The following is a 25,492-nucleotide window of genomic DNA, read 5'->3' on the forward strand; positions in this document are numbered from 1 at the left end:
GCCCTGCGCGGCTATCAGTGACTGGGTGTGACAGAGGTGCCAGGTGGGGAAGGAGGCATCAACTTTCCCAGACTGATCTATTTGCTGGGTGGGTCCTCCTGACTTCATGGAGCAATGGAGCAAGTCATATCTGAGTTGTCACCAGACCCCTGTGATCCAGTTGCCAGAGACCTTTGAAACTCTCTCACGTGAGACAGCTGCTGACTGAGACAACTGATTTAGACCTTTTGAACTGAGCCAATTGCCTAAGGACTATTCAAGTGGTGCCCTGGGTGTGTGGCTGTAGGAAGGTTTGATTTTCCTCTTCCAATTGTTGCCTGTGAGGGGCGGGGTTACTTAATTGCTGGTATTTCTCCACAGCTGAGACTTCAACCCAGAGTAACTGTTTCACTAGGGTCTAACAGAGACCAGCTGAAATCAACACAGAACCATTTAGCCCCACCACACCAATAGGTCACCAGTTTCTAAGGCCGTAACACTGTACAGGTCCTCAACAAAGCAGGGGAAAAGTCAAATGGTGTAAAGTAATCATGGGGTGGAATCAGCAGAAAAACTCTGGTAACATGAATAACCAGAATAGATCAGCACTCCACAAGGAAAGATATGGCAGATGTAACTGAGGATCCCATCCATAAACAGCTGGCCGAGATGTCAGAAATCGAATTCAGAATTTGGATTGCAAACAAGATTAATAGAATGGAGGAAAATTTGGAATTAGAAATTCGAAGAGCAATTCAAAAGTCAAAATTAGAAATTCGAGGAGAAAGGGCGGTGCCTGTGGGTCAAAGGAGTAGGGCGCCAGCCCCATATGCTGGAAGTGGCAGGTTCAAGCCCAGCCCTGGCCAAAAACTGCAAAATAAATAAATAAATAAAATAAAGAAATTTGAGGAGAAATTCAAAAGTTGTCTCAAGAATTTAATGAATTTAAAGACAAAACTACTAAAGATTTTGATGCACTGAAGCAAGAATTTGCAGCCCTCAAAGATCTGAAAAATATAGTAGAATCCCTCAGTAACAGAGTGGAGCAGGCAGAAGAAAGGATTTCTGACATTGAAGACAAAGCCTTTGAATGCTCACAAACTATCAAAGAGGAAGAGAAATGGACAGCAAAAATGGATCACTCTCTCAGAGAGCTCTTGGATAATTCGAAGAAGGCTAATATCTGCCTCATTGGAATCCCCGAAAGTGATGAAGTGGCCTTGCAAGGCACAGAGGCCCTTCTCCATGAAATTATGAAAGAGAATTTTCCAGACATGCCAAGAGATTCTGAAATTCAGATAGCAGACAGTTTCAGAACCCCAACACAACTCAATCCCAATAAGACATCCCCCAGGCATATCATAATTAACTTCACTTGTGTTAATATGAAGGAGAAAATTCTGAAAGCAGCCAGATGCAAGAAATCCATTACCTACAAAGGGAAGAATATTAGAATGACTGCAGATCTCTCTGCTGAAACCTTTTAAGCCAGAAGAGGGTGGTCATCGACTTTTAATCTCCTAAAACAAAATAACTTTCAACCCCGGATCCTGTATCCAGCTAAACTGAGTTTCATTTATGATGGAGAAATTAAATACTTTAATGACATTCATATATTAAAGAAATTTGCCATAACCAAACCAGCTCTTAAGGACCTTCTCAGACCTATCCTCCATAATGACCAATCCTCTACCACAAGAGTAAACTCACTCAGAAAATTTTCATCAAAGTCCAACTTCCACAATGGCGAAAGTATCAAAAATGTCCACTGGAGTTTCGAAAAACGCGATACCCAAAATTTTATCATACATATCAATATTCTTCATTAATGTGAACGGCTTAAATTGTCCTCTAAAGAGGCACAGGTTAGCTGACTGGATACAAAAACTCAGGCCAGATATTTGCTGCATACAAGAGTCACATCTTACCTTAAAAGATAAATATAGACTCAGGGTGAAAGGAAGGTCGTCCATATTTCAGGCAAATGGTAATCAGAAAAAAGCAGGCATTGCAATTCTATTTGCAGATACAATAGGCTTTAAACCAACAAAAGTAAGGAAGGATAAGAATGGTCACTTCATATTTGTTAAGGGTAATATTCAATATGATGAGATTTCAATTATTAATGTTTATGCACCCAACCAGAATGTGCCTCAATTTATAAGAGAAACTCTAACAGACATGAGCAACTTGATTTCCTACAGCTCCAAATAGTAGGAGATTTCAACCCTCCTCTGGCAGTGTTGGATAGATCCTCCAATAAGAAGCCAAGCAAAGAAATCTTAGATTTAAACCTAACCATCCAACATTTGGATTTAGCAGACATGTACAGAACATTTCATCCCAACAAAACTGAATACACATACTTCTCATCAGCCCAGGAACATACTCCAAAATAGATCACATCTTAGGTCACAAGTCTAACCTCAGTAAATTTAAAGGAATAGAAATTATTCCTTGCATCCTCTTGGACGACCATGGAATAAAAGTTGAACTCAGTAACAACAGGAATCTGCATACTCATACAAAAACATGGAAGTTAAATAACCTTATGCTGAATGATAGCTGGGTCAGAGATGAGATTAAGAAGAAAATTACCAAATTTTTGAAACAAAATGACAATGAAGACACGAATTGTCAGAACCTCTGGGATACGGCAAAGGCAGTCCTAAGAAGGGAAATTTATAGCACTGCAAGCCTTCCTCAAGAGAACGGAAAGAGAAGAAGTTAACAACTTAATGGGACATCTCAAGCAACTGGAAAAGGAAGAACATTCCAACCCCAAACCCAGTAGAAGAAAAGAAATAACCAAAATCAGAGCAGAATTAAATGAAATTGAAAACAAAAGAATTATACAACAGATCAATAAATTAAAAAGTTGGTTTTTTGAAAAGGTCAATAAAACAGATAAACCATTGGCTAACCTAACCAGGAAAAAAAGAGTAAAATCTCTAATCTCATCAATCAGAAACAATAAAGACGAAATAACAACAGACTCCTCAGAAATTCAAAAAATCCTTAATGAATATTACAAGAAACTTTATTCTCAGAAGTACGAAAATGTGAAGGAAATTGACAAATACTTGGAAGCACGTCACCTTCCAAGGCTTAACCAGAATCAAGTGGAAATGTTGAACAAGCCAATATCAAGTTCTGAAATGGCATCAACCATATGAGATCTCCCTAAAAAGAAAAGCCCGGGACCAGATGGCTTCACGTCAGAATTCTACCAAACCTTTAAAGAGGAACTAGTACCTATATTACTCAACTTGTTCCAAAATGTGGAAAAAGAAGGAAGACTACCCAACACGTTCGTTCTATGAAGCAAACATCACCCTGATCCCCAAACCAGGAAAAGACCCAACAAGAAAAGAAAATTACAGACCAATATCACCAATGAATATAGATGCAAAAATATTCAACAAGATCCTAACAAACAGAATCCAGCAACATATCAAACAAATTATACATCATGACCAAGTCGGTTTTATCTCAGGGTGTCAAGTCTGGTTTAATATACGTAAATCTATAAGTACAATCCAGCACATAAACAAATTAAAAAACAAAGACCATATGATTCTCTCAATTGATGCAGAAAAAGCTTTTGATAATATCCAGAATCCCTTCATGATCAGAACATATAAGAAAATTGATATAGAAGGGACATTTCTTTTTTTTTTTTTTTTTTTTTTGGCCAGGGCTGGGTTTGAACCCGCCACCTCCGGCATATGGGACCGGCGCCCTACCCGCTGAGCCACAGGCGCCGCCCTGAAGAAGGGACATTTCTTAAACAGATAGAGGCCATCTACAGCAAACCCACAGCCAATATTGTATTGAATGGAGTTAAACTGAAATCATTCCCACTCAGATCAGGAACCAGACAAGGCTGCCCATTGTTTCCCCTGATCTTTAACATTGTAATGGAAGTTTTAGCCATTGCAATTAGAGAAGAAAAGGCGATCAAGGGTATCCATATAGGGTCAGAAGAGACCAAACTTTCGCTCTTCGCAGATGATATGATTGTATATCTGGAAGACACCAGGGTTTCTACTACAAAACTCTTAGAAGTGATCAAGGAATACAGCATCATCTCAGGTTACAAAATCAACGTTCATAAATCAGTAGCCTTTATATATACCAACAACAGTCAAGCTGAAAAAACAGTTAAGGACTCTATCCTGTTCACAGTAGTGCCAAAGAAGATGAAATATTTGGGAGTTTATCTAACAAAACACGTGAAAGGATCTCTATAAAGAGAACTATGAAACTCTAAGAAAAGAAATAGCTGAAAATGTTAACAAATGGAAAAACATACCATGCTCATGGCTGGGAAGAATCAACATTGTTAAAATGTCCATACTACCGGGTGGCTCCTGTGGCTCAGTGAGTAGGGCGCCGGCCCCATATACCGAGGGTGGCGGGTTCAAACCCAGCCCCGGCCAAACTGCAACAAAAAAATAGCTGGGCGTTGTGGCGGGCGCCTGTAGTCCCAGCTGCTCGGGAGGCTGAGGCAAGAGAATCACGTAAGCCCAAGAGCTGGAGGTTGCTGTGAGCTGTGTGACGCCACGGCACTCTACCAAGGGCAGTAAAGTGAGACTCTGTCTCTACAAAAAAAAAAAAAAAAATGTCTATACTACCCAAAGCAATATACAATTTTAATGTAATCCCTATTAAAGCTCCACTGTCATACTTTAAAGATCTTGAAAAAATAATACTTCATTTTATATGGAGTCAGAAAAAACCTCGAATAGCCAAGACATTACTCAGAAATAAAAACAAAGCAGGAGGAATCACGCTACCAGACCTCAGACTATACTATAAATCGATAGTGATCAAAACAGCATGGTACTGGCAAAAAACAGAGAAGTAGATGTCTGGAACAGAATAGAGAACCAAGAGATGAATCCAGCTACTTACCGTTATCTGATCTTTGACAAGCCAATTAAAAACGTTCAGTGGGGAAAAGATTACCTATTCAACAAATGGTGCTGGGTGAACTGGCTGGCAACCTGTAGAAGACTGAAACTGGATCCACACCTTTCACCATTAACTAAGATAGACTCTCACTGGATTAAAGATTTAAACTTAAGGGCGGCACCTGTGGCTCAGTGAGCAGGGCGTCAGCCCCATATACCGAGGGTGGTGGGTTCAAACCCAGCCCCAGCCAAACTGCAACAAAAAAATAGCCGGGCATTGTGGTGGGCACCTGTAGTCCCAGATGCTCCAGAGGCTGAGGCAAGAGAATCGCGTAAGCCCAAGAGTAGAGGTTGCTGTGAGCCGTGTGATGCCACGGCACTCTACCCAAGGGCAGTACAGTGAGACTCTGTCTGTACAAAAAAAAAACAAAAAAAAAACTTAAGACATGAAACTATAAAATACCAGAAGAGAGTGCAGGGAAAACCCTTGAAGAAATTGGTCTGGGAGAGCATTTTATGAGGAGGACCCCCAGGCAATTGAAGCAGCTTCAAAAATACACTACTGGGACCTGATGAAACTAAAATGCTTCTGCACAGCCAAGAGCACAGTAAGTAAAGCAAGCAGACAGACCTCAGAATGGGAGAAGATATTTGTAGATTATGTCTCCGACAAAAGTTTAATAACCAGAATCCACAGAGAACTCAAACGTATAAGGAAGAAAAGAACAAGTGATCCCATCGTAGTCTGGGCAAGGGACTTGAAGAGAAACTTCTCTGAAGAAGACAGGCGCACGGCCTACAGACATATGAAAAAATGCTCATCATCTTTAATCATCAGAGAAATGCAAATCAAAACTACCCTGAGATACCATCTAACTCCAGTAAGATTAGCCCATATCACAAAATCCCAAGACCAGAGATGTTGGCGTGGATGTGGAGAAAAGGGAACACTTTTACACTGCTGGTGGGAATGCAAATTAATACATTCCTTTTGGAAAGATGTGTGGAGAAAACTTAGAGATCTAAAAATAGATCTGCCATTCGATCCTATAATTCCTCTACAAGGTATATACCCAGAAGACCAAAAATCACATTATAACAAAGATATTTGTACCAGAATGTTTATTGCAGCCCAATTCATAATTGCTAAGTCATGGAAAAAGCCCAGGTGCCCATCAATCCACGAATGGATTAATAAACTGTGGTATATGTACACCATGGAATATTATGCAGCCTTAAAGAAAGATGGAGACTTTACCTCTTTCATGTTTACATGGATGGAGCTGGAACATATTCTTCTTAGTAAAGTATCTCAAGAATGGAAGAAAAAGTATCCAATGTAGTCAGCCCTGCTATGAAACTGATTTATGGCTTTCACATGAAAGCTATAACCCAGGTGGCGCCTGTGGCTCAAGGAGTAGGGCGCCGGTCCCATATGCCGGAGGTGGTGGGTTCAAAACCCATCCCCGGCCAAAAAAAAAAAAAAAAAAAAAAAAAGAAAGCTATAACCCAGTTATAACCTAAGAATATGGGGAAGGGGGAGAGGGAGGGGGGAGGATGGACAAAGGGAGGGTGATTGGTGGGATTACACCTGCAGTGCATCTTACAAGGATACATGTGAAACTTAGTAAATGTAGAATATAATTGTTTTAACACAGTAAGAAAATGCCAGGAAGGCTATGTCAACCAGTGTGATGAAAATGTGTCAAACTGTGTATAAAACCAGTGTATGGTGTCCCATGATCGCATTAATGTACACAGCTATGATTTAATAATAAAAAATAAAAAAAAAAAATACAAAGTCCATTAAGGGTGAGAAGGAAATTCATCATTAGAGATCTTTCTGTATCTTTTTTTTTTTTTTTTGAGACAGAGTCTTACTTTGTCACCCTTGGTAGAGTGCTATGGTGTCATAGCTCACAGCAAACTCAAACTCTCGGGCTCAAGCAATTCTCTTGCCTCAGCCTCCTGAGTAGCTGGGAGTACAGGTGCCCACCAGAACACCTGGCTAATTTTTCTATCTTTAGGAGAGGCAGGGTCTCACTTCTTGGTCAGAATGGTCTCAAACTCCTGAGTTCAGGCAATCTACCTGCCTCAGCCTCCCAGAATGCTCAGATTATAGGCTTCTATATCATTTGAATTTAAGCCATTAACTATGTTAATTATTCAATAAATAAAAGTATTTTTAAGAAATAAGGTTATTGGGGCGGCGCCTGTGGCTCAATGAGTAGGGCGCTGGCCCCATATACCAAGGGTGGCGGGTTCAAACCCAGCCCCAGCCAAACTGCAACAAAAAAATAGCCGGGCGTTGTGGCGGGCGCCTGTAGTCCCAGCTACTCGGGAGGCTGAGGCAAGAGAATCACGTAAGCCCAAGAGCTGGAGGTTGCTGTGAGCCGTGTGACGCTACGGCACTCTACCTCTACCGAGGGCAGTAAAGTGAGACTCTGTCTCTACAAAAAAAAATAAATAAAAAAAAAAGAAATAAGGTTATTGGGATCGGCACCTGTGGCTAAAGCAGCTAAGGCGCCAGCCACATACACTTGAGCTGGTGGGTTTGAATCCAGCACAGGTCCGCCAAACAACAATGATGGCTGCAACCAAAAAATAGCTGGGCGTTGTGGCGGGTGCCTATAGTCCCAGCTACTTGGGAGGCGGAGGCAGGAGAATCACTTGAGCCCAGAAGTTGGAGGTTGCTGTGAGCTGTGATGCCATGGCACTCTACCCAGGGCGACAGCCTGAGGCTCTGTCTCATACAAAAAACAAAAAACAAACAAACAAAAAAAGAAATAAGGTTATTGGCCAGAAGAGGTGGGTCACGCCTGTAATCCTAGCACTCTGGGAGGCTGAGGTGGGTGCATTGCTTGAGCTCACGAGTTCGAGACCAGCCTGAGCAAAATTGAGACCCCATCTCTACTAAAAATAGAAAAACTGAGGCAAGAGGATCGTGTGAGGTCAAGTGTTGGTGGTTGCTGTGAGCTATGACGCCGTGGCACTCTACCCAGGGTGACGGCTTAAGACTCTGTGTCAAAAAAAAACAAAAACAAAATTTTTTTTTTTTTGGAACAGGGTCTCACTCTGTCACTTACTCTGGAGTACAATGGTGTCATCATATCTCACTGCAAACTCCAACTCCTGGGCACAAGTGATTCTCCTGCCTCAGCCTCAGTTCCAGCCTCAGTATAGTAGCTGGAACTATAATCATATAGTTCCAGCCATCACATCTGGCTTATTTTTCTGTTTTCTGTAGAGACAGAGTGTCACACTTTCCCAAGCTGGTCTCAAAACTCTTGCCCTCAAGTGATCCTCTCACCTCAACCTGCCAAAGTGAACAATTTTTTTTTTTTTTTGGAGATAGTCTCACTTGTTGCCCTCAGTAGAGTGCCATGGTGTCACAGCTCACAGCAACCTCAAACTCTTGGGCTCAAATGATCCTGTCATAATGCCCAGCTAATTTTTAGACATAGGGTCTCTCTCTTCTTAGACTGGTCTCGAACTCCTGAACTCAGGCAATCCACCCACCAATTTTGTTTTCAAAAGAGCACTTCAATTTTACATAAAGTCCTACCAAAAGAAGGCCTCCTACTAACCTAAAATTTCAGTAACGATTTTAAGGCAAACAAACAAGCCAAAAGTCTGTTAACCAAGATTTCAGTTTCCTGAAAAGGCAACCCGTAACTGTATCCTTAGACTAGGTAAACCCTGTAAAACACCATCTGTAACCACTATTATGCCTTGTGGGGTTGTTATAAACATTAAACAAGGAACTTTTCTTTTTCTTTTCTTTTTTAGAGACAGAGTCTCACTTTATCGCCCTTGGTAGAGTGCCGTGGCATCACAGCTGACAGCAACCTCCAACTCCAGGGCTTAGGTGATTCTCTTGTCTCAGCCTCCCAAGTAGCTGGGACTACAGGCGCCTGCCACAATGCCCGGCTATTTTTTGTTGCAGTTTTGCCAGGGCCAGCTTTGAACCTACCACCCTCGGTATATGGGGCCAGTGCCCTACCCACTGAGCCATAGGCGCTGCCCCAACAAGGAACTATTCTTGACAATGCCAAGAAGGTAACACTTAGACAAATATGAGGCACTATTGTTATAATCTAGTTCACATACCAAAGTGATCCCAGTCTTCCTGTAAATTCTGAATCTCCAGCTGATTCTTGCCCTCAGTGAAAAGTGGTTTTGGGTTCTTCTCAAAGCCCCCAGACAAAATGCCACCCTGCCAGTTCCGAATGTAAATTCTTCCATCAGTATCCATAATAGCTAAGAAAGAGAAATGACAAAGAAGTGGGAAGTAGAAGAAAAAAAATGAGGGTTTAGAGGCAAGCCAGCTTTCTAAGTGGACAGAAAAAGAGACAAAACAAAAAACTCGTTAGTGACTTTATTAACAAAATAGCATCTAATGAACACAAGTATTTGTAGCTTTAAAACACCTTTCAAGGTCACGGGGGAGGATCCTCCCACTCAGACTTACAGTGGAGACGTGTCTCTGATTATTCCTAACCTTACCAGTTACCCAGAAGCTTTGACTAGCCTCACAACTAAACTACATAACTACCACTGTGCCGAGTGGAAGTCTAACAAAAAGGGGGATTGCAGAGCCCATTCTAGGTATTAAGACCATGAAAATGCTATCAAAACCTTCTCTTACAGCACGCGAGCCACTAACCCACCTAAATTTATACTCTGACATTTCTACAATTTATAGTATTGAAGTTACAAGCTCAAGGTTATTTCAATATTCTCAATGACCTCTGTTTAGAACTAAAAATTAACTTGCAAAAAAACAAAAACAAAAACAAAATTGCTTAGTGGAATGACCATTCCGGCCACCCTTTCATGAAGAGGTATTTTAAGAAAAGTTAGAATTGCGTCTACTACCCTGTAACATGCTCCAGAAATGAAAAGGCTCTTTCAGGCACAGTCTGTCCTTAGCAGAAAGTCTTCCTTTTTACAGGACAGAATACTGGCAAGGAAACAAGATTAAAAAAAAAAAAAAAAAAGTACAAGTCCTCACTTGGTGTGTTGCTTGGCAGAGGGGTCTCCAAGGGGCGAGTCAGAAGGTAGAAGTGTTCGCAGGCATGTAACGGGATACTAACCGGCTCCTCGTTGGACAGACCCAGCTCGTATGCCCACTACAAATGGACAGATTTATTTGTGGGTGGGAAGAGGAACAGAAATACAAATGAGCAAGTTCAGCCTCTTGAAAACAGTTTAATTTCAAGTGGCTTACATGTGCTCTTGCTACAATGTCAGGTGTGGGAAGTCAAGTTTTAGCCTGCTTTAGTTCAGTTATTTGGATGGGGAGCAACACTATGCTTTTTAAACCATAAAAATTACTTTTAGATCAAAGGAAGATAGATTTACCAGCTAGTCAAAAGAGCTCAAGGGAACCAAAGGAGTTCCTTTTAATAAGACCATGTAAATGAGCCTGGCCTCAACTATAAACCCTAAATACCAATCATTAAATGAACTTTACGTGGCAAAAAGTGTTTCCTAGGTCACTTTAAGATTGTGGAGTGGAAGGCAAGGAACAAATCTACCTTGGAAATAGAAGAGGCCTAGGGTTCTAGACACTGAATCCATGTACCTGACACAATGAAACGGCCTAGTATTTTATTTGCTAAGTTATAGAATGAAATACAACACCAAGACTCAATGCCAAGGATTCATGTCTATGCCTGACCATTTCGTGGTCTTCCCAACCAGAGTAACAGCAATTAACCCAGTGTGGAGGACAGAAAAAGTCACAAATGCTTCTATTTGAGGAATAAGTATAGATTTCTGATTTAGAATACCATTCAAGAATTCTGGTCCAAACAAGAAATGGGAGAGTTCCTAATGTTTATTTAGTGAGTCACAATATTAATCTATGTCTCTACACCAAAAAGTCCTGGAGACAAAAGTTAAATAAGAAAATCAGCATCATAGTGCTGGTTCTAACCTACCTGACCAGCACAGTTGACGAAATACTGGCATTCAATCTGTCCTTTATCTGTTTCTACGCCAGTAACTTGACCTTTTTTGACCATTACATGAAGAACAGTTGTCCGGTCATAGATCTGAACACCTGTTCCAAGATAAAGAAAGAGCTGATGTTGATGTTCCAAAAATAAGATGTCTACAGCAGAATCTATACCCAAAGAAACACTGACAAAGTTAGATCAATGCTCTAATTTAAAAAGAACAAAAAAAATCTAGGAATCATATCCCGCAACTATGGAAATGAGCCTTGCCCAAGACTGAAAACAGCAGGTCAGTTTAAAAACAGATGTTAACACAAAATAATTAAATTTCAGGAATCATAAAATATTGGGCAGGAAGGCGATAATTCAAATAGGGCCTCTTAAATCCTAATCTACCCACATCATGAATCAGTTTATCCAAAGAATATAATATCCTGGACACTAATTAGTCTTTCTCTCCTTCACTCCAACACTGGATCTTGATTTACGTTATGGATTAAACCCTAAGGTTCTAACCTTGGAAGTCCTCAAGTCCTATTGGGGAAGGAATTCTCTAAGTCTGAAGTACATTAATCAGCACTAAAAACAATTCCTTAGAACTTTAAAAATGAGGTCCTAAGGGAAAATAATTATAACAGATATCACAGAAAAGAAAATAGTAAGATCTAGTGTTCAAAAATGGAAGCTGCATACCCCAAGAAGAATAATTCTTCCAAACTTGAGTCAGTGCCATTGCCTATTATGACCTCAACTCATCTGAAGAAAATGCAAAATCCTGCTCACCATTTTGGGAGGCAGCACTTGCCAGGGCAAGAGCCACATCTGCAGAGGACACTACTGCGTCCTCAGGAATATGCATGGCCCCCACCAAGTCGTGCACGTTGAGGAGAGGGTGAAGTTCAGCCACTTTCTTAGGGGAGATGATCTCAGAAGGGATGCCTATGACACTGTCACAGAACACAAGGGGAAAATGACATTCACTGGTCCTTTGGCAGAGGTCAGTTTGGTAAAGTTGGGATAGGCTTCTACCCAATTACGTACTTCAGCCTTGAGTTGATGCGCTTCAGGGAGATCAGCCGGTCCTGAGTTTGAGCCAGGCAGATTGAGCCTGTCCTTATGTAACCTGTAAGAAATATCAGCCCAAACTAAGACAGACCAGACCAAATGTAGGGTGGGAGAGTGGAAAATTCACTAGGTTATATGTTAGAAGCCCTATGATGGATCCTAGGACTGTCACTCATTATCTTTGGGTGAGTAAGTCAGCTTCCTCTGAGCTCACAGGAAAAGGTAAAGCACTCCAGATGCACTAAAGCTCCACTCTTTACATAAACAGTTTCATGAGAATCAAATGAGATTCTAATGTATATAAAATCGCTCATGATAAAAATGAAAGACCCGTTACTAACAAATTTTTTTTTTGGCAGGGATCCAACCTTGAATCCATCTCTATTCTTTCCTCCTTTTAGGCAATTTCACTCTTTCTCCTCCTAGTCTTGGGAGGAGTGTAATCCTTGGTGAAGGCCACTCATGAGGACACCAGGGGTCATTGGAATCTCATTCTCCTTCCCCAGTATAGCTGAACAGTGGGCATATGATGTAAGTTTAGCCAACCAGATCCTCCTGGAATGTGGGTCTTTAGCAAGTAGGTGAATGGCTAGAGGTCACTTATTTGGGGGTAGCAGCGTCCTGGCTAGATAGTTCCTGTTCCAGCTGAGGGCCTGTCTGCTACGGGATTCCCCACATCTTGACCTCTAGGTTGATTCCAGCTGGTAGTCTCTTAACTCCACAGGCCTCCAATGTCCTCCAAAAAGGTTCTTTTTTTGGCCAAGTTAGCCAGAGCCAATTTCTGCTGTCTGGAATCAACATACTGGACAGATGTATATAATACTAGTACAACCATTATTACACTTGCCAATGACAATCTTCCTAAAGGCAATGACCCTTAGTTCTTCTAACAAAAAAGCTGAATGAGCTTGGCACCTGTAGCTCAGCAGCTAGGGTGCTGGCTACATACACCAGGGCTGGCAGGTTTGAACCCAGCCTGGGCCAGCTAAAATAACGATGACAACTACAACTACAACAACAACAGCAGCAGCGTTGTGGCGGGTGCCTGTAGTCCCAGCTACTTGGGAGACTGAGGCAAGAGAATCGCTTAAGCCCAAGAGTTTGAGGTTGCTGTGACAAGGGTGACATAGTAAGACTCTTTCTCAAAAAAGAAAAAAAAAGAAAAAGAAAAAAGTTGAATCAATCAGGTAACTTAAAAAAAAAGTAGTCATATAGTTTGCATATTTTCTTAATTTCTATTAAAATCCTCAAATATGTTCCTCAATGACATGACATGACAAGAGGGTCCCAGCTTGGAGGAACTGAAATTTCAGAGTCTGGTTTTGAAACATAGGACTGGGTGCAGTGGTTTATGCTAATAATCCTAGCACTTTGGGACACTGAGGCAGGACAATTGCTTGAGGCCAGAAGTTTGAGAACAGCCTAGGCAATAGGGAGAACTCATTTCTACCCCCAACCCAAAAAAAATTTATAAAACAAATTAACTAGATTGTGGGCGCCTATAAGTCCCAGCTTCTTGCAAGGCTGAGGTATTAGGCTCCCTTAATCTCAGGAGTGTGAGGTTGCACTGAGCTATGATGATGCCACTATACTTTTGCCCAGGCAACAGAGACCTTATCTAAAAAACAAAACACATACACACACAAATAAATAAGTAAAACACAGTAGATACACCAGCCCAGCACAGCAATGTTGGCCAGTGATTTGTGGGCCATGCTCTGAATCTCACCTTGAGACAGACAAACGGTTCAGCGGGTGTTTTCTACTCTCTACCAAAGATTACATACATACAGGAGAGTGCCACTATACACGTACCTACATGATACATCATGTTATGCTCTGTTAAATTATGTTCCGTCATAACTAACTCAATAGAACACCCACTAGTAAGATTAAAATTCTACTAGTGCTATTTTCCTACAGAGGACTTCTGAGGTTTGGACTCGAGCAATTCTGACACATAATTTGTTTTGTCAAAGGTTCAGAGCCATAAAATAGAACTGTTACATATTAGTAAGAAAAAAATAAGCATGCAGGGCGGTGCCTGTGGCTCAGTGCGTAGGGTGCTGGCCCCATATACTGAGGGTGGCGGGTTCGAACCCGGCCCCAGCCAGCTAAGACAGCAGTGGCAACTACAACGAAAAATAGCCGGGCGTTGTGGCGGGCGCCTGTAGTCCCAGCTACTCGGGAGGCTGAGGCAAGAGAATCTCTTGAGCCCAAGAGTTGGAGATTGCTGTGAGCTGTGACATCACAGCACTCTACTGAGGGTAACAGAGTGAGACTCTGCCTCAAAACAAAAAATTAAATAAATAAATAAAAAGAGGATCACTTGAGCCAAACTGGAGATGCCATGAGCTATGATGCCACGGCACTCCACCCAGGGTGACAGCCTGAGAATCTGTCTCAAAAAAAGAAAAAGAAAATTTAGTACTCTTATCTACTTCCAGTGAGAGGATACAATCCTCTGTGAGGATGACTACATTTCCTCCAATACAAATTTTCTCCCTTTTTATTATTTATTTATTTTTTTAATTTTGAGAAACTTCTGTTTAATGGTAAAGCTTAGCACACCCCAGCACCAGGAATGGCATGGAGTCCCAGCAGCAGGGACAGGTAGGTGACCCTCACGGCCCACCCAAAACAAAAGACCTAAAATAAAACATACAGTAGCTGATTACAAAAAAAGGTAACGTCCACAAAATTGTTTTTCATGCTATTCTACTTTCCAGTACTACGCTTCAGGTGATCAATTTGCATGGCTAGATGTTGGATGCTTCAGGTATATAAGAAGGGACAGCTGCACTCTGAGGACCTTTCTGTTATTTATTTATTTCTGAGATAGAGTCTCACTTTGTCACTCTTGATAGAGTGTCGTGGCGTCATAGCTCACAACTTCAAATTCTTGGGCTCAAATGATTCTCTTGTCTCAGTTTTTCTATTTTGAGTAGAGATGGGGTCTCACTCCGGGCTGGTCTCCAACCTGTGAGCTCAGGCAATCCACCTGCCTCGGCCTCCCACAGCGCCAGGTTACAGCCATGAGCCATTATGCCCAGCCCCCTTTCTATTTCTTACACAAAAGTAGCACATTATACTCTTCTTTGATTTTCTCACTTACCAATGTATCCCAGAAATTACTCCTTAGCAGTTCATAGAGATCTCCATTCTTTTTTCACCCACCTAGTAGTCCTTTTTGTAGATGTCCCATTTTATTCAACCAATCTCAATGTCTGGGCATTTAAGTTTACAATTAAATAGTGCTACAATAAATAATCTTGTGCGTGTATCTTATTGTACAAAATATTCTTTTTTTTTTTTGAGACAGATCCTCAAGCTGTGGCCCTGGGTAGTGTGCCATGGCATCATAGCTCACAGCAACCTCCAACTCCTGGGCTCAAGTGATTTTCCTGCCTCTGCCTACCAACTAACTGGGACTACAGGAGCCCACCACAATGCCTGGCTAATTTTTTTTTTTAGAGACAGAGTCTCATTTTTTCGTCCTCAGTAGAGTGCCCTGGCATCACAGCTCATGGTAATCTCTAGCTCTTGGGCTTACGCGATTCTCTTGCCTCAGCCTCCTGAGTAGCTGGGACCACAAGAGCCCACCACAAGGCCCGGCTATTTTTTGTTGCAGTTTGGCCGGGGCCAGGTTTGAACCTGCCACTCTCAGTATATGGGGCAGGTACCCTACTCACTGAGCCACAGGCACCGCCCCTGTCAATTTTTTTTTTGTTGCAGCCACCATTATTTGGCGGCCCAGGCTGGATTTGAACCCGCCAGCTCAGGTGTATGTGGCTGGCGCCTTAGCTGCTTGAGCCACAGACACTGAGCCTGTATAAAATATTCTTAAGCTGAAAAAACAAATTATGTAGTATATAATAACATGTCTAATATATTTTGGTGAAAGTGTATATATATATTTATATTTTTATATACACACATACATATACAGAAAAGGGGCAGCCAATAGGTGGATATTTGGTGTGGAGGAAAGACTTTCAACTTTTTTTATAGCTCTGTAATTTTTTTCTTAGAGACTGGATTTCACTATGTTGCCCAGGCTAGAGTGCAGTGGATATTCACAGGTGCAATCTTAGTACTCTACAGCCTGAACTTCCTCCTGCCTCAGCCTCCTAAGTAGTTGAGACTACAGATATGTGCCACCACATCTAGCTTAAAACATTATTTTACCCACTGAATAATTTTTTCAATTAATTTGTCACTGACTTGAAAAATTGGCCTAATCTCTCCACATCTAGGTTTTCTGTATGTAAAAGAATGGCCCTTCTTATTATAAGATCAAATAATATAAAAAATACTTTTGAATAATTATTAGCACTTCTAAATGATCACATTCATTCCATTTACTTGACAAAAATTGTAGCACATGTAAACGGAAGCACTGAAGCATGCTAATACTCAGAATGGTCAAGGGATGAGGAATCTTAGAGTGATCCAGTATTTTGAATTAAAAAGTAGTTAACATACACCTAACCTGGGTGAATAATTTTCAGAAGATTAGCACATAATAATGTCAGTCCTCTATACCTGTAGATCCTGCATACATGGATTCAACCAATTGAGGATCAAAAATATTTGGGGGAAAGAAAATTCCACAAAGTTCCAAAAAGCAAAACTTGAATTTGCCATGTACCAAGTATTACACTGGTACTACATTGGTTCACATGAATGAAATGATATATAGTTACTGTACTAGGTATTATTTTTTTTTTATTAAATCATAGCCATGTACATTAATGCAATCATGGGGTACAATGTACTAGTTTTTTTTTTTTGGCCAGGGCTAGGTTTGAACCCACCACCTCTGGCATATGGGACTGGTGCCCTACTCGTTGAGCCACAGGCACTGCCCCACAATGTACTAGTTTTATATACAATTTGAAATGTTTTCATCAAACTGGTTAACATAGCCTTCATGGCATTTTCTTAGTTATTGTGTTAAAACATTTATATTCTACACCTGGTAAATTTCACATGTACTCTTTTAAAATGCACTGTAGGTGTGGTCCCACCAATTACTCTCCCTCCACCCATCCTCCCCCCACCCCTCCCCTGTCTCTTTCCTTTTCCCTTCTTCTTGGGCTATAATTGGATCTTAGGTTTCATAAGAAAGCTATAAATTGGCTCGGCGCCTGTGGCTCAAGTGGTTAAGGGGCCAGCCACGTACACCTGAGCTGTTGGGTTCGAATCTAGCCCGGGCCCATCAAACAACAATGACAGCTGCCACCAAAACTAGCCAGGCGTTGTGGCAGGTGCCTTACTTCGGAGGCAGAGGCAAGAAAATCGCTTAAGCCCAAAAGTTTGAGGTTGCTGTGAGCTGTGATGCCACAGCACTCTACCTAGGGTGGACAGCTTTAGGCTCTGTCTCAAAAAGAAAAAAAGAAAAGAAAGCTACAAATTGGTTTCATAGTAAGACTAAGTACATTAGATACCTTTTCTTCCATTCTTGAGATCCTTTGCTAAGAAGAATATGTTCCAGCTCCATCCTTGTAAACATGTAAGAGGTAAAGTCTCCATCTTTCTTTAAGGCTGCATAATATTCCATGATGTACATGTACCACAACTAGGTATTACTTATAACCAAGAAATGATTTAAAGTATTCAGGGAATGTGTGTAGGTTATATGCAAATATATGCCAGTTTACATCAGGGACTCTAGCATCGGCAGATTTTTTTTTTTTTTTTTTTTTGTAGAGACAGAGTCTCACTGTACCGCCCTCAGGTAGAGTGCCGTGGCATCACACGGCTCACAGCAACCTCTAACTCTTGGGCTTACGCGATTCTCTTGCCTCAGCCTCCCGAGCAGCTAGGACTACAGGCGCCCGCCACAACGCCCGGCTATTTTTTTGTTGCAGTTTGGCCGGGGCTGGGCTTGAACCCACCACCCTCGGCATACGGGGCTGGCGCCCTACTCACTGAGCCACAGGCACCGCCCAGCATCGGCAGATTTTTGTAAGGGGGCTCTGGGAATCAATTACCAATCTTCAAGGGACAACTATACTCTTTTCAAATTAAATCCATATTGTAAATATGTCCTTCATCTCTATTTAGATTATCAAAAATAGGCTAACAATTATCATAGTAGCATACACATGTATACACTTCCTGTTAACAGGGAATTCTCGATCACTAATGCCCCATTCCATCATCTTTTATGGCATACCATAACGGGGGTGACAGATTTCAGCCCTTCCCCTTTACATTTCCTTGCTTGACTTCCCCACCAGCACCTCACTCCACCTCACTGCCCTATAAGCATCAAAGAAAAGTCAGGTTAAGGCCAGGTGTGGTGGCTTACGCCTGTAGTCCTAGCACTCTAGGAGGCCAAGGCAGGTGAATTGCCTGGAGCTCACAAATTCGAGATCAGCCTGACCAGGGAGAGACCTCGTCTCTAAAAAATAGCCAGGCATTGTAGTGGGTGCCTGTAGTCCCAGCTACTTGGGAGGCAGAGGCAAGAGGATCACTTAAGCCTAGGAGTTGAGGTTGCTGTAAGCTGTGACACCCTGGCACTCTACTAAGGGTGACAAAATGAGACTCTGTCTCAAAAAAGAAAAGTCAGGCCAAATAAGGGGTTCTAGACTTTGACCCAGAACTAACACTAGGCTAACCTACCTTGTAGACCTAAGGAAGAGTATGATTCTGATCCCTCTGACTGATGCAAGGCTCAGCCAAGCACTAGTAACTGAATGGGCAATGAATCAACTGCTATATCTGTAGCCCAGTCTATGGACCCTCATCTAATTCAAACCCTGGTTTATACTTGATTCGAGGACCTGTTGCCATCAAATTCAATCCAAACAAAAACAGGCTTGGTGCCTGTAGCTCAGTGGTTAGGGTGCTGGCCACATACACCAGGGCTGGCAGGTTCAAACTTGGCCTGGGCTTGTTAAGCAACAATGACAACTACAAAAAAAAAAAAAAAAAAAAAAGCCAGGTGTTGTGGTGGGCGCCTGTAGTCCCAGCTACTTGGGAGGCTGAGGCAAGAGAATCGCTTAAGCCCAACAGTTTGAGGTTGCTGTGAGCTGTGATGTCACAGTACCCTATAGAGGGAGACATTTATTTCAAAAAAATAAATAAATAATAAAATAAATAAAATAAAAAATAAAAACAGGCATCTTCCCCAGTAAAAGCCAGGGACAGTGAATTATTTTTACTGTGTCCTCAAAAAGAAGCCTGGTCAAGTTCAATGACACCATGGGAAGTCTAGCAGTGGCACCATAGGATAGGGACTAGGGTGAGACGAGTGAACCATCAGACATGAGACTGGGCTGGACTCTGCACTTCTGGCCAACCCTTCACTTTACAGCAAAATGACAGACTCTCTTTCCACCTTGTTACCCTATGGGATCACAGTATAGATTAGTCTTTCTGTTCTTGCACTAGTTCCTAGTTATTCTAGTACTATTTTTTTTTTTTTTTTGAGACAGAGTCTCACTGTGTTATCCTCAGTAAAAACATACTTTTTTTTTGAGGCAGTCTCATTTTGTCACCCTCAGTAGAGTGCCATGGCATCATAGCTCACAGCAATCTCAAACTCTTGGGCTGAAGTGATCCTCTTGCCTCAACCTCCCAAGTAGCTGGGACTACAGGCGCCCACCACAAGACCTGGCTACTTCTGGAGACAGGGTCTGGCTCTGGCTCAGGCTGATCTGGAACTTGTGAGCTCTAGCAATCCATCCCCCTTCACCTCCCAAAGTGCTAGGATTACAGGCATGAGCCACCGTGATGGGCTCAAAAGTATACTTAACAACTGATAAAGTTCAGTGTGTCAAACTATGATTTAACTATTAAGCACACGGCTGGGTGTGGTGGCTCATGCCTATAATCTAAGCACTATGGGAGGTGAAGGTGGCTGGATTGCCTTGAGCCAGAGTGAGACCCCTGTCTCTAAAAATAGTCCCAGCTACTTGGGAGGCTGAGGCAAGAAGATCACTTAAGCTCAAGAGTTGGAGGTTGATATGAGCTGTGACGCCATGGCGCTCTACCAAGGGTGACAAAGTGAGACTCCGTCTTAAAAAAAAAAAATAAAATAAAATAAAATAATAAATAAATAAATTACTTAAATAAAAATAAGAAAAAGAACTATCAAGCAAGTAAACTTAAGACCTTTCTCCTCTTCTTGGTTAGGAGTCAAGTACTGCCATTTACTATGCCTAAATGAGTGAAATACATTGGAAATGGCCCAGAAAACTTTTCACGTAATGATAAGAATTAAAGCATCTGAAAAGGATCAAGAAAACTGATTGAATCACCTCATTTTATAGAAAGGAAAACTGAAGACAGCTCAACATGCTCAGAGACTTGCCCAAGGTAACACGCAGGCTGAGGCAGAGTCTGGAGTAAGACCTAAGTTTTAATTACCAAATTACTAGGCAAACCACGTAGAGGACCAAAACAGTACTGAGTAAAAGAGTCTTGGCAACAGACAGTCCAGTAATCTGTAGATTACCTGCTTACCTGTTTGGATGCCCGTTTCTTGCTCTAACTGATGGTAGAGTTTGTTTGAATAGTCTGCCATCTTCTGCTCGATGGTCAAGTGCCTGGCGGTGCTCAGGATGCCAGCACAGAACCTTGTAGAGCCAGCAGCTAGCCTGCAGGACAGATGCGAAATGCTATTAGGTAGATTCACATATCTGTGAATGTAAGTTTAAGGTTTCTCGTTACAGTATAATGTTATTTATAATATGAAAAGATGGAAACAACCTAAATGGTCACTGACATGGTACTGATTTAAAATCTGGGAGTTAGGCTCAACACCTGTAGCTCAGTGGTTAGGGCGCCAGCCACATGCACCAGGCCTGGTAGGTTTGAACACATCCAGGGTCTGCTAAACAATAACACTAACAAAAAAACAGCCGGGCATTGTGGTGGACGCCTGTAGTTCCAGCTACTGCGAAGCTGAAGCAAGAGAATCACTTGATCGATTCTTTTTTTTTTTAATTTTTTTATTAAAAAAATAAAATAGCGGCGGCGCCTGTGGCTCAGTGAGTAGGGCGCCGGCCCCATATGCCGAGGGTGGCGGGTTCAAACCCAGCCCCGGCCAAACTGCAACAACAAAAAAAAATAGCCGGGCGTTGTGGTGGGCACCTGTAGTCCCAGCTGCTCGGGAGGCTGAGGCAAGAGAATTGCCTAAGCCCAAGAGTTAGAGGTTGCTGTGAGCCGTGTGACACCACAGCACTCAACCCGAGGGCGGTACAGTGAGACTCTGTCTCTACAAAAAAAAAAAAACCTAAAAATAAAATAAAATAAAATAAAATCTGGGAGTTCATCTATTCAATGTAATGCAGCTATATAGAAAGAATTAGAGGTTGGGTACAGTGGCTCACACCTATAATCCCAGCACTTGGGAGGCCAAGGAGGGTGGATTGCCTGAGCTCACGAGTTCGAGACCAGCCTGAGCCAAAGCAAGACCTCATCTGTAAAAATAGCCCCGCGTTGTGGCTGGCACCTATAATCCTAGCTACTGTATGGCAGGCTGAAGCAAGAGGATGGCTTGAGCCCAAGAGGTTGAACTATGCTGTGAGCTATGATGCCACAGTACTCTACAGAGGGCTACAAAGTGAGACTCTGTCTCCAAAAAAAAGAATTAGAAGCTCTTTATGCACCAATATGGAACACTGTTACGAAAAAAAAATGAGGAACAGTGTTTAAGGCATATTACTGTCTATTTAAAAAAGGCAACAAAACGGGCTGGGCATAGCAGCTCATGCCTGTAATCCTAGCACTCTGGGAAGCTGAGACCAGCCAATCACTAGAGCTCAGGAGTTCCAGACCCCATATCTACTAAAATTAGAAAAATCTAGTGGGAAGTCATGGCAGGCACCTGTAGTCCCAGGTATTTGGGAGGCTGAGGCAAGAGGGTCACTTGAGTCCCAAGACTTTGACATTGCTGTGAGCTACAATGATGCCACAGCACTCAACCCAAGGTGACATAGTGAGACTCTGTCTCAAAAAAAAGGGTGGGGGGCGGGAGAATATCCATATAGACATCTAATACCTACCAATACACATTTGCTTACGTATGTACAGAACGTATCTGGAACTTGTCTCCCTCCAAAGAAGGAAACTTGTAGATAGAGGTCAGGTATGTGAGGCTTTCCTCTGTGTACTCCTTGACATATTTTCAATTCCGAATCATACAAATACATTGCCTATTTAAAAATAAGTAAAATTTACAGGGCGCGGTGGGTCACATCTGTAATCCTAGCACTCTGGGAGGCGAAAGTAGGTGGACTGCCTGAGTTCCCAGGTTCAAGACCAGTCTGAGCTAGATAGACTGAGACTTCATTTCTAAAAATAACCAGGTGTTGTGGCGGGTGGCTGTAGTCCCAGCTATTTGGGAGGCTGTAAGGAAAGAGGATCACTTGAGCCCAAGAGTTTGAGGTTGCTGTGAGCTATGATGCCACCATACCCTAACTGAGGGTGACAAAGCGAGACTGTCTCTAAAAAAAAAAAGTGAAATTTAAATTGAAAAAAATTATCCAATTTGTGGCAGGTAAAAAAGCATAAAAAGCTCTAGTAATGCTGGGCCCCAAAACTCAGTTTTGCAAGGAACCCGTAAGTCAAGAAAGCAGGTAGGGGTGAAAGCAGGTCACTGCCCTCAAATTATTTAGCACTCAGTAGACCACCACCTGTGTCAGGTTTTTTTTTTTGTAGAGACAGAATCTCACTTTATAGCCCTCAGTAGAGTGCCGTGGCCTCACACAGCTCACAGCAACCTCCAACTCCTGGGCCTAAGCGATTCTCTTGCCTCAGCCTCCCGAGTAGCTGGGACTACAGGCGCCCGCCACAATGCCCGGCTATTTTTTGGTTGCAGTTTGGCCGGGGCCGGGTTTGAACCCGCCACCCTTGGTATATGGGGCCAGCGCCTTACTGACTGAGCCACAGGCGCCGCCCTGTGTCAGGTTTTTGTCACTTGAGTTTACTGTTTTATTCTAATGATTCTATTTCTCACATCAGATTGTCAGTTTTCTAAGATAGATTTTTTGAAAATTTTTGTTAATTAATGTATAGCCACTGTATAGAGCTTCTACCCTGTGTGGGAGTTCCATTAACTCTGGCTGGTGGACAGTGCTGATAGCTGTGATGACATACATCTGCTAGGATAGTGCTCCCTAAGTGCTCTGACTGTGGCTCCTACCTTTGGGTGGACATTAGAATCCCTTGGTTATTTTTTTTTGTAGAGACAGAGTCTCACTTTATTGCCTTCGGTTGAGTGCTGTGGCGTCACACAGCTCCTGGGCTTAGGCGATTCTCCTGCCTCAGCTTTCCGAGTAGCTGGGACTACAGGTGCCTACCACAACACCCAGCTATTTTTTTGTTGCAGTTTGACTGGGGCCAGGTTTGAACCTGCCACCCTTGGTATATAGGACTGACACCCTACCCACTGAGCCACAGGTGCCGCCCTCCCTTGGGTATTTTTAAAATACTGATGTGTGGGCTCACCCCTAGAGATTCTGCTTTGTTTTGGGAAGAGGACCAGGCATTGGTATTTGTTAGAAGCTCCTTAGATGGTTCTAATGTGCAGCCAGATTTGAGAACCACTGATCTATGAGGACAATACTAGAGATGGAGAAGGGAAACGTAAAACCATTCATTTCACAAGCCATTGTTGAGGCATATGTTAAAAAAAGTTTTTTTTTCTTAGAGATGAGATCTCACCTTGTAACCTAGGCTAGAGTGTAGTGCTGCAATCACAGCTCACTGAAACACCTGGGTTCAAGCAAGCCTCCTGCCTTAGCTGGAATTACAGGCATGTACCATCATGCTCAACTAAGGCGAAACTATTTTATTTTATTTTATTTATTCATTTTTGAGACAGAGTCTTAAGCCGTCATCTTGGGTAGAGTACCATGGCGTCATAGCTCACAACCTCTAACTTTTGGGCTCAAGTGATCCTCTTGCCTCAGTTTTTCTATTTTAACTAGAGACCGGGTCTCACTTTTGCTCAGGCTGGTCTCGAACTTGTGAACTCAGGTAATCAGTTTTCCTGACATGCTATAATCAAAAACAGGGAGTACCACACATTCAGTAAGATCATTAAAATGTCTTGATTAAATAAGAAACTGAAGGCCTGGCATAGAGAAGACTATCAGAAAAGGCAGTAACATATGTTGGTCTGATAAGATTCGCCTTCAATAGGAAAGCAGTTCTCTGACAACAAATGTAACCACTTAACTCATTACTTTTATCTCCAGCTCCGTTTTCCATACCACTATAATATCCACTGCAGGGTTATGCTTACTGGGTCTGAAAGTACAAAGAAATAAACCTCTCCCTACTAGAACCTGATGCTAAAGTTATCTTCAAAAGGAGATTTCTAAGGATCCCTAGATAGGATCATGGAATAGAAAAAGGAAACTAGGGAAAAAGTGAAAAATCTGAGTAAGATATGAACTTTAGTTAACACTAAGTATCAATACTGGTTTACTAACTGAAACGTTCACAGTAACATAAGATATTAACAATAGTGCATGTGTTGGGCGGCGCCTGTGGCTCAGTGAGTAGGGCGCCAGCCCCATATGCCGAGGGTGGCGGGTTCAAACCCAGCCCCGGCCAAACTGCAACCAAAAAATAGCCGGGCGTTGTGGCGGGCGCCTGTAGTCCCAGCTGCTCGGGAGGCTGAGGCAAGAGAATCGCGTAAGCCCAAGAGTTAAGAGGTTGCTGTGAGCCGTGTGACGCCACGGCACTCTACCCGAGGGCCGGTACAGTGAGACTCTGTCTCTACAAAAAAAAAAAAAACAAAAAAAAACAATAGTGCACGTGTGGTATATGGAAACGCTACACTATCTTCATAAGTTATCTGTATATCTGAAACGGTTCTAGGACGGTGCCTGTAGCACAGTGGTTATGGCACCAGCCATATACACCCAGGCTGGCAGGTTCAAACCCAGCCCCGGCCAGCTAAACAACAATGATAACTGCAACAAAAAAATAGTCAGGCATTGTGGCGGGCGCCTATAGTTCCAGCTACTTGGGAGGCTGAGGCAACAGAATCTTTTAAGCCGAAGAGTTTGAGGTTACTGTGAGCTACGGTGCCACAGCACTCTATTGAGGGTGACATAGTGAGACTCTGTCTCAAAAAATAAAATAGTTTAAAATAATGAAAACACGGGCGGCACCTGTGGCTCAGTGAGTAGGGCGCCGGCCCCATATACCGAGGGTGGCGGGTTCAAACCCAGTCCCGGCCAAACTGCAACAAAAAATAGCCGGGCGTTGTGGCAGGCGCCTGTAGTCCCAGCTGCTCGGGAGGCTGAGGCAAGAGAATCGAGTAAGCCTAAGAGTTAGAGGTTGCTGTGAGCTGTGTAACGCCACGGCACTCTACCCGAGGGCGGTACAGTGAGACTCTGTCTCTACAAAAAAAAAAAATAATAATGAAAACACAGGGTAGAAAATACAATGAGATGGAATTAGAAAGCCTTATATATAATTAGTGCAGTGGCTCACAGCTATAATCCCAGCACTTTAGGAGGCTAAAGCACGAGGATCACTGGAGGATCACTTCAGGCTAGTAGTTAAGAGACTACCCTGGGTAACACACCAAGACAGTCT

At 42.4% G+C, this 25,492-nt stretch overlaps 1 protein-coding gene across 10 annotated transcripts in view; it reads right to left on the minus strand.

Annotated features, from left to right (window-relative positions):
• Window positions 1-25,492, minus strand: part of PDPR (pyruvate dehydrogenase phosphatase regulatory subunit) — a 56,557-nt gene that overhangs the window by 21,998 nt on the left and 9,067 nt on the right. For 6 of the 10 annotated variants that reach the window (XM_053607465.1, XM_053607492.1, XM_053607459.1 and 3 more), the window contains 6 exons: window positions 20,399-20,532; window positions 11,900-11,981; window positions 11,642-11,805; window positions 10,841-10,962; window positions 9,910-10,027; window positions 9,006-9,155 (listed from right to left, as the gene is read on the minus strand). In XM_053607465.1, the coding sequence (XP_053463440.1) occupies window positions 9,006-9,155; window positions 9,910-10,027; window positions 10,841-10,962; window positions 11,642-11,805; window positions 11,900-11,981; window positions 20,399-20,532 (770 nt within the window). Of the gene's footprint in view, window positions 1-9,005; window positions 9,156-9,909; window positions 10,028-10,840; window positions 10,963-11,641; window positions 11,806-11,899; window positions 11,982-20,398; window positions 20,533-21,942; window positions 22,093-24,126; window positions 24,150-25,492 lie in introns of those variants that run through there. The other 4 variants (XM_053607510.1, XM_053607502.1, XM_053607519.1 and 1 more) reach the window with 4 other exon arrangements.

Source organism: Nycticebus coucang, chromosome 2 (assembly GCF_027406575.1).
Source record: "Nycticebus coucang isolate mNycCou1 chromosome 2, mNycCou1.pri, whole genome shotgun sequence".
Taxonomy (NCBI): domain Eukaryota; kingdom Metazoa; phylum Chordata; class Mammalia; order Primates; family Lorisidae; genus Nycticebus; species Nycticebus coucang.